General features: G+C 52.4%; 1 protein-coding gene across 1 annotated transcript; it reads right to left on the minus strand.

The window, feature by feature from the left end:
• Nucleotides 1-1,296: 1,296 nt before the first annotated feature.
• On the minus strand, nucleotides 1,297-5,125 carry LOC124044350 (collagen alpha-3(IV) chain-like). The gene is made up of 3 exons (XM_046364004.1): nucleotides 5,095-5,125; nucleotides 2,936-4,951; nucleotides 1,297-2,843 (listed from the first exon to the last, which is right to left on the minus strand). Exons 1-3 carry the CDS (start codon nucleotides 5,123-5,125, stop codon nucleotides 1,297-1,299), a joined length of 3,594 nt encoding a protein of 1,197 aa, XP_046219960.1.
• Between the last annotated feature and the right edge of the window lie 4,594 nt (nucleotides 5,126-9,719).

The raw sequence follows: 9,719 nt of genomic DNA on the forward strand, positions 1-9,719 counted from the left end.
AGAGAGAGAGAGAGAGAGAGAGAGAGAGAGAGAGAGAGAGAGAGAGAGAGAGAGGTCAGGCCAAACGTAAGTCAAAACACAATCCTCTCTGCTCCATACCAGCGATTCCTCGTCTCTACGCTCCGCTCTGCTCCATGGCTGGAGAAGGAATACCAGAGCACCAGGAGGGCCCTGGGGTCCAGGGAGATAACCTCGCCCTATTGCTGGTTGCTTAGGATTCAAACCTCAAACAACCTCATTCATACTCTTCAGAGGGATAATGGACTTTAGTGTCTAGCTATTAAAATTATGCACACCAGTACATATATCGTTTGGCTGTATATATATTTTTAGTCATAGGCCTATGTTAAATGTGTATTATTGTTGCGTCACCATCTTTATTGCCAAAATAAATACAAGTATAAACATAACTTTAAGCTACATTATTTTGACAGAGGTAATAAGCTGTCCATTGATCAGCACAGCAATTGATAAAACAGGATCATGTTTGAAACAAGTGGTCCTGAGCTGATGTCAATATCACACAGGTAAGAAAACAGCTACAGAAATCAGGATTGCAGACAGACTACTGTGTCCAACACACCCGCCACCTGTTGTCATGTGGGGTACCTACTGACCAAAAAGGGATGTTATGATTTTTTTTTTCAATGACATATATTGCTAAAATAAAGGTTTAAGGAAATACAGGCAGGCACCACATTACTGCAAGACATAACAGCTCAATCAAGCCTGATGGTCTTGGAAGTATAAAAGCCAAGCTTGCTTTCTTTTAACAAGGTAGCATAATGGGATAATGTGTTACTGTGGTGTGTGAAGAATCCAATACTTGACCTTTTCTTTTTAGGTTTCAGAATGCCTATTGTAACGAGTGTGCTGAGAGTCGGGAAGCAAGATCAGGGAGTGAGTGTTTTAATAAATAAACACAACATAATACAAAATAAGAAACACGAACAACACACAGACATGACACTGGAACAGAAACAATGACGCCTGGGGAAGGAACCAAAGGGTGTGACCTATACAGGGCAGGTAATCAGGGAAGTGATAGAGTCCAGGTGAGTGTAACGGTAGTGACAGGTGTGCCATAACGAGCAGCCTGGTGACCTAGAGGCCGGAGAGGGAGCACATGTGACAGTACCCCCTCCCCAACTAGCGGCTCCAGCCACAGGACTCCGACCAAAACGACTATCCCGGGGATCAGGAGCGGACCGATCACCTTTGCTGAGGCACAGGAACCTGTCACCGCCTGGGGTGTGGAAACCTGACAGACCGGCTGAGATGCGGGAGCATGGTGACCTAGTACTCCAGAGAGAGCATACGTGACGCTACCCCCTCCCCGGTGCGTTCAGTTCCAGCCGCAGGACCCCAACCAAAGGGACGATCCCGGGGATCAGGAGCGGACCGGTCATCCTTGCTGATGCACGGGAAGCTGTCGCCGGCTGGGGCGCGGAAACCTGACAGACCTGAGTCAGAGGAGCCTGGCGATCTGGCTGAGGCATGAGAGCCTGACGAGCCAGAGGAAGCAGGGGAGCCTGGTGATCCGGTGAAGGCATGAAAGCCTGATGAGCCGGTTGTAGCAGGGGAGCCTGGTGATCCGGTTGTAGCAGGGGAGCCTGGTGATCCGGTGAAGGCATGAAAGCCTGATGAGCCGGTTGTAGCAGGGGAGCCCGGTGATCCGGTGAAGGCATGAAAGCCTGATGAGCCGGTTGTAGCAGGGGAGCCCGGTGATCCGGTTGTAGCAGGGGAGCCCGGTGATCCGGTTGTAGCAGGGGAGCCTGGTGATCCGGTTGTAGCAGGGGAGCCTGGTGATCCGGTGAAGGCATGAAATCCTGATGAGCCGGTTGTAGCAGGGGAGCCCGGTGATCCGGTGAAGGCATGAAAGCCTGATGAGCCGGTTGTAGCAGGGGAGCCTGGTGATCCGGTGAAGGCATGAAAGCCTGATGAGCCGGTTGTAGCAGGGGAGCCTGGTGATCCGGTTATAGCAGGGGAGCCTGGTGATCCGGTGAAGGCATGAAAGCCTGATGAGCCGGTTGTAGCAGGGGAGCCTGGTGATCCGGTGAAGGCATGAAAGCCTGATGAGCCGGTTGTAGCAGGGGAGCCTGGTGATCCGGTGAAGGCATGAAAGCCTGATGCAGGGGAGCCTGGTGATCCGGTGAAGGCATGAAAGCCTGATGAGCCGGTTGTAGCAGGGGAGCCCGGTGATCCGGTGAAGGCATGAAAGCCTGATGAGCCGGTTGTATCAGGGGAGCCTGGTGATCCGGTGAAGGCATGAAAGCCTGATGAGCCGGTTGTAGCAGGGGAGCCTGGTGATCCGGTTGTAGCAGGGGAGCCTGGTGATCCGGTGAAGGCATGAAAGCCTGATGAGCCGGTTGTAGCAGGGGAGCCTGGTGATCCGGTGAAGGCATGAAAGCCTGATGAGCCGGTTGTAGGAGGGGAGCCCGGTGATCCGGTTGTAGCAGGGGAGCCCGGTGATCCGGTTGTAGCAGGGGAGCCTGATGAGCCGGTTGTAGCAGGGGAGCCCGGTGATCCGGTGAAGGCATGAAAGCCTGATGAGCCGGTTGTAGCAGGGGAGCCCGGTGATCCGGTTGTAGCAGGGGAGCCCGGTGATCCGGTTGTAGCAGGGGAGTCTGGTGATCCGGTTGTAGCAGGGGAGCCTGGTGATCCGGTGAAGGCATGAAAGCCTGATGAGCCGGTTGTAGCAGGGGAGCCTGGTGATCCGGTTGTAGCAGGGGAGCCCGGTGATCCGGTTGTAGCAGGGGAGCCTGGTGATCCGGTTGTAGCAGGGGAGCCCGGTGATCCGGTTGTAGCAGGGGAGCCTGGTGATCCGGTGAAGGCATGAAAGCCTGATGAGCCGGTTGTAGCAGGGGAGCCTGGTGATCCGGTGAAGGCCTGGTGATCCGGTGAAAGCCTGATGAGCCGGTTGTAGCAGGGGAGCCTGGTGATCCGGTTGTAGCAGGGGAGCCTGGTGATCCGGTGAAGGCATGAAAGCCTGATGAGCCGGTTGTAGCAGGGGAGCCTGGTGATCCGGTTGTAGCAGGGGAGCCTGGTGATCCGGTGAAGGCATGAAAGCCTGATGAGCCGGTTGTAGCAGGGGAGCCCGGTGATCCGATTGTAGCAGGGGAGCCCGGTGATCCGGTTGTAGCAGGGGAGCCCGGTGATCCGGTGAAGGCATGAAAGCCTGATGAGCCGGTTGTAGCAGGGGAGCCTGGTGATCCGGTGAAGGCATGAAATCCTGATGAGCCGGTTGTAGCAGGGGAGCCCGGTGATCCGGTGAAGGCATGAAAGCCTGATGAGCCGGTTGTAGCAGGGGAGCCCGGTGATCCGGTGAAGGCATGAAAGCCTGATGAGCCGGTTGTAGCAGGGGAGCCCGGTGATCCGGTTGTAGCAGGGGAGCCCGGTGATCCGGTTGTAGCAGGGGAGCCTGGTGATCCGGTTGTAGCAGGGAGCCTCCGGTGATCCGGTTGAAGGCCTGGTGATGAAATGCCTGATGAGCCGGTTGTAGCAGGGGAGCCTGGTGATCCGGTGAAGGCATGAAAGCCTGATGAGCCGGTTGTAGCAGGGGAGCCTGGTGATCCGGTGAAGGCATGAAAGCCTGATGAGCCGGTTGTAGCAGGGGAGCCCGGTGATCCGGTTGTAGCAGGGGAGCCTGGTGATCCGGTGAAGGCATGAAAGCCTGATGAGCCGGTTGTAGCAGGGGAGCCTGGTGATCCGGTTGTAGCAGGGGAGCCTGGTGATCCGGTGAAGGCATGAAAGCCTGATGAGCCGGTTGTAGCAGGGGAGCCTGGTGATCCGGTGAAGGCATGAAAGCCTGATGAGCCGGTTGTAGCAGGGGAGCCTGGTGATCCGGTGAAGGCATGAAATCCTGATGAGCCGGTTGTAGCAGGGGAGCCCGGTGATCCGGTGAAGGCATGAAAGCCTGATGAGCCGGTTGTAGCAGGGGAGCCCGGTGATCCGGTGAAGGCATGAAAGCCTGATGAGCCGGTTGTAGCAGGGGAGCCCGGTGATCCGGTTGTAGCAGGGGAGCCCGGTGATCCGGTTGTAGCAGGGGAGCCTGGTGATCCGGTTGTAGCAGGGGAGCCTGGTGATCCGGTGAAGGCATGAAAGCCTGATGAGCCGGTTGTAGCAGGGGAGCCTGGTGATCCGGTGAAGGCATGAAAGCCTGATGAGCCGGTTGTAGCAGGGGAGCCTGGTGATCCGGTTATAGCAGGGGAGCCTGGTGATCCGGTGAAGGCATGAAAGCCTGATGAGCCGGTTGTAGCAGGGGAGCCTGGTGATCCGGTGAAGGCATGAAAGCCTGATGAGCCGGTTGTAGCAGGGGAGCCCGGTGATCCGGTTGTAGCAGGGGAGCCTGGTGATCCGGTGAAGGCATGAAAGCCTGATGAGCCGGTTGTAGCAGGGGAGCCTGGTGATCCGGTTGTAGCAGGGGAGCCTGGTGATCCGGTGAAGGCATGAAAGCCTGATGAGCCGGTTGTAGCAGGGGAGCCTGGTGATCCGGTTGTAGCAGGGGAGCCTGGTGATCCGGTTGTAGCAGGGGAGCCCGGTGATCCGGTTGTAGCAGGGGAGCCTGGTGATCCGGTTGTAGCAGGGGAGCCCGGTGATCCGGTGAAGGCATGAAAGCCTGATGAGCCGGTTGTAGCAGGGGAGCCTGGTGATCCGGTGAAGGCATGAAAGCCTGATGAGCCGGTTGTAGCAGGGGAGCCTGGTGATCCGGTGAAGGCATGAAAGCCTGATGAGCCGGTTGTAGCAGGGGAGCCTGATGAGCCGGTTGTAGCAGGGGAGCCTGGTGATCCGGTGAAGGCATGAAAGCCTGATGAGCCAGTTGTAGCAGGGGAGGCTGGTGATCCGGTGAAGGCATGAAAGCCTGATGAGCCGGTTGTAGCAGGGGAGCCTGGCGACCATGATGCTTCCCTTAGATGAGGCGTCGCATCTGAATGAGCATTTTCCTGTTTTCCTGCTTATTAAGGCCTCATACACCTCATTGAGTGCGGACTTAGTGCCAGTATTGGTTTGTGGTGGTAAATAGACAGTTATGAAAAATATAGATTAAAAATATCGATTTAGTGCACCAGCTGTTGTTTACAAATATACACAGACCGGAGGCAGCTGTTCCATCTTGCCGATGCATCGTAAACCCAGTCTACTGTATTTTATCCATGTCGTTGTTCAGCCACGACTCGGTGAAACATAAGATATTTGTTTATAATGTCCTGTTGGTAGGATATTCATGATCGTAGTTCATTTATTTTGTTATCCAATGATTGTACGTTGGCTAATAGGAATGATGGTAGAGGCAGATTACCCACTCTCCGTCGGATCCTTACAAGGCACCCCGACCTACGTCTCTTTCTCTTGCAAATGACATGGATGTTGGTCTTGTCGGAGGTCTGAAGTTAATCCTTCACATCCAACTCGTGAAAGAAATGGGAATTATTTTGATTATAATTCATGGACAATATTGTAGGAGTTGATATATTTTTCATTATTGAAAATATGTGGAAGTGGAAGTTACAAACTTTAGAAGCCTTTTTGAAAATCAAATACACTACAAATTTGCATTTCCTGTACTGCAGGAAAATCCTCATCAACAAAAGACAGATCAAATTAAAATCCTACATCTGTATGTTGTTGATTCTGGATCGCCTCTATTGTTGATGGTTGACTCCCTTGAATCTAAATGAGAAAATGTAGTCTGGCCCAGCGGTGGGCCCCCCCTTGCTGTCTCTGCCTGGACGGCTCCCGTCTCTACACTGGGATTCTCTGCCTCTGACCCTATTATGGGAACTGTCACTTGCTTATTAGTGCTCTTCCATGCCGTCCCTAAGAGGGGTGCCTCACTTGAGTGGGTTGACTCACTGACGTGATCTTCCTGTCCAGTTTTGCACCCCCCCCCCCCCCCCTCGGTTCTCGTGCGGTGTAGGAGATCTTTATAGGCTATACTCAGCCTTGTCTCAGGGTAGTAAGTTGGTGGTCTGTTGATATCCCTCTAGTGGTGTGGGGGCTGTGCTTTGGCAAAGTGGGTGGGGTTATATCCTGCCTGGTTGGCCCTGTCCGGGGGGTAATCGTTGGACGGGGCCACAGTGTCCCATGACCCTGCCTACAGTATCTATGTTGTAATCGTCTATGTGCCGGGGGGCTGGAGTCAGTCTGTTATATCTGGTGTAATTCTCCTGTCTTATCTGGTAACCTGTGTGAATTTCAGTTTGCTCCGTCCCATCCCTCCCCGAGGACCTGTGCCCTAGGACCATGCCTCAGGACTACCTGGCCTGATGACACCTGGCTGTCCCCGGTCCACCTGGTCGTGCTGCTGCTCCACTTTCAAATGTTCTGTATGCGACTATGAAACCTGACCTGTTCGCCGAACATGCTACCTTGTCCCGGACCTGCTGTTTTCAACTCTCTCTCTACCGCACCTGCTGTCTCCAACTCTGAATGCTCAGCTATGAAAAGCCGACTGACATTTACTCCTGAGGTACTGACCTGTTGTACCCTCTATAACCATTGTGATTATTATTTGACCCTGCTGGACGTCTATGAACGTTTGAACATCTTGAAGAACAATCTGGCCTTAATGGCCGTGTACTCTTATAATCTCTACCCGCCACAGCCAGTAGAGGACTGGTCACCCCTCAGAGCCTGGTTCCTCTCTAGGTTTCTTCCTAGGTTCCGGCCTTTCTAGGGAGTTTTTCCGAGCCACTGTGCTTCTGCATCTGCATTGCTTGCTGTTTGTAGTATAAGGTTGGGTTTCTGTATAGCACATTGTGACATCTGCTGATGTAAAAAGGGCTTTTTAAATACATTTGATTGATTGATTGATTGATTGATTGATTGATTGATTGATTGATTGATTGATTGATTGATTGATTGATAGGTTTTAGCTCAGTGGGCTGACACAGTCTTGTGGGTGTAAGAGACCACAAGGGTTTGAACCATGGTTGGTCACACCTTTCTCTAACCCACACACAGTCCTTCAGTTAGACTACCCACACAAAGAAAGTATGTGTGTAGCTTCACTGTGACCCTTTTCACGCTAAGACAGAGACAGAGACAGAGACAGAGACAGAGACAGAGACAGAGACAGAGACAGAAACAGAAGCAGAAACAGAGGCAGAGGCAGAGACAGGCTAAGAGAGAGGCAGAGACAGTGGCAGAGACAGAAACAAAGGCAGAAACAGAGGCAGAGGCAGGACAGGCTAAGAGAGAGGCAGAGACAGTGGCAGAGACACAAACATGGGCAGAGACAGAGACAGAAACAGAGACAGACTAAGAGAAAGGCAGAGACAGAGACAGAAAAAGAGACAGAATCAGAGACAGACTAAGAGAGAGGCAGAGACAGAAACATTGGCAGAGACAGAGACAGACCAAGAGACAGACTAAGAGAGAGGTAGAGACAGTGGCAGAGACAGAAACAGAGGCAGAGACAGACTAATAGAGAGGCAGAGACAGAAACATTGGCAGAGACAGAGACAGAGACAGACTAAGAGAGAGGCAGAGACAGAGACAGAAACAGAGGCAGAAACAGAGGCAGGCTAAGAGAGAGGCAGAGACAGTGGCTGAGACAGAAACATGGGCAGAGACAGAGACAGACTAAGAGAGAGGTAGAGACAGAGGCAGACTAAGAGACAGACTAAAAGAGAGGCAGAGACAGTGGCAGAAACAGAGGCAGAGACAGAGACAGACTAAGAGACAGACTAAGAGACAGACTAAGAGAGAGGCAGAGACAGAGGCAGAGACAGAGACAGACTAAGAGAGAGGCAGAGACAGAGGCAGAGACAGAAACAGAGACAGACTAAGAGAGAGGCAGAGACAGAGACAGAAACAGAGACAGAGACAGACTAAGAGAGAGGAAGAGACAGTGGCAGAGACAGAAACAGAGACAGAGACAGAGACAGAGACAGTGGCAGAGACAAAAACAGAGGCAGAAACAGAGACAGAGACAGAAACAGAAACAGAGACAGACTAAGAGAGAGGCAGAGACAGAGGCAGAGACAGTGGCAGAGACAGAAATATGGGCAGAGACAGAAACAGAGACAGACTAAGAGAGAGGCAGAGACAGACTAAGAGAGAGGCAGAGACAGACTAAGAGAGAGGCAGAGACAGAGGCAGAGACAGAGGCAGAGACAGACAGACTAAGAGAGAGGCAGAGACAGAGGCAGAGACAGAAACAGAGACAGACTAAGAGAGAGGCAGAGACAGACTAAGAGAGAGGCAGAGACAGAGGCAGACAGGCTAAGAGAGAGGCAGAGACAGTGGCAGAGACAGAAACATGGGCAGAGACCGAAACATGGGCAGAGACAGAGACAGACTAAGAGAGAGGCAGAGACAGAGGCAGAGACAATGGCAGAGACAGAAACATGGGCAGAGACAGAAACAGAGACAAACTAAGAGCGAGGCAGAGACAGAGGCAGAGACAGAGGCAGAGACAGAAACAGAGACAGACTAAGAGAGAGGCAGAGACAGAAACATAGGCAGAGACAGAGGCAGAGACAGAGACAGGTTAAGAGAGAGGCAGAGACAGAAACATAGGCAGAGACAGAGGCAGAAACAGAGACAGGCTAAGAGAGAGGCAGAGACAGAAACATAGGCAGAGACAGAGGCAGAAACAGAGACAGGCTAAGAGAGAGGCAGAGACAGTGGCAGAGACAGAAACATGGGCAGAGACAGAAACATGGGCAGAGACAGAGACAGATTAAGAGAGAGGCAGAGACAGAGGCAGAGACAGTGGCAGAGACAGAAACATGGGCAGAGACAGAAACAGAGACAGACTAAGAGCGAGGCAGAGACAGAGGCAGAGACAGAGGCAGAGACAGAAACAGAGACAGACTAAGATAGAGGCAGAGACAGAAACATAGGCAGAGACAGAAACATAGGCATAGACAGAAACAGAGACAGACTAAGAGAGAGGCAGAGACAGACTAAGAGAGAGGCAGAGACAGAGGCAGACAGGCTAAGAGAGAGGCAGAGACAGTGGCAGAGACAGAAACATGGGCAGAGACAGAAACATGGGCAGAGACAGAGACAGACTAAGAGAGAGGCAGAGACAGAGGCAGAGACAATGGCAGAGACAGAAACATGGGCAGAGACAGAAACAGAGACAAACTAAGAGCGAGGCAGAGACAGAGGCAGAGACAGAGGCAGAGACAGAAACAGAGACAGACTAAGATAGAGGCAGAGACAGAAACATAGGCAGAGACAGAGGCAGAGACAGAGACAGGTTAAGAGAGAGGCAGAGACAGAAACATAGGCAGAGACAGAGGCAGAAACAGAGACAGGCTAAGAGAGAGGCAGAGACAGAAACATAGGCAGAGACAGAGGCAGAAACAGAGACAGGCTAAGAGAGAGGCAGAGACAGTGGCAGAGACAGAAACATGGGCAGAGACAGAAACATGGGCAGAGACAGAGACAGACTAAAAGAGAGGCAGAGACAAAGGCAGAGACAGAAACATGGGCAGAGACAGAGACAGATTAAGAGAGAGGCAGAGACAGAGGCAGAGACAGTGGCAGAGACAGAAACATGGGCAGAGACAGAAACAGAGACAGACTAAGAGCGAGGCAGAGACAGAGGCAGAGACAGAGGCAGAGACAGAAACAGAGACAGACTAAGATAGAGGCAGAGACAGAAACATAGGCAGAGACAGAAACATAGGCATAGACAGAAACAGAGACAGACTAAGAGAGAGGCAGAGACAGAGGCAGAGACAGAAACAGAGACAGACTAAGAT

The sequence above is a fragment of the Oncorhynchus gorbuscha genome, linkage group LG09 (assembly GCF_021184085.1).
Source record: "Oncorhynchus gorbuscha isolate QuinsamMale2020 ecotype Even-year linkage group LG09, OgorEven_v1.0, whole genome shotgun sequence".
Classification (NCBI taxonomy): Eukaryota; Metazoa; Chordata; class Actinopteri; order Salmoniformes; family Salmonidae; genus Oncorhynchus; species Oncorhynchus gorbuscha.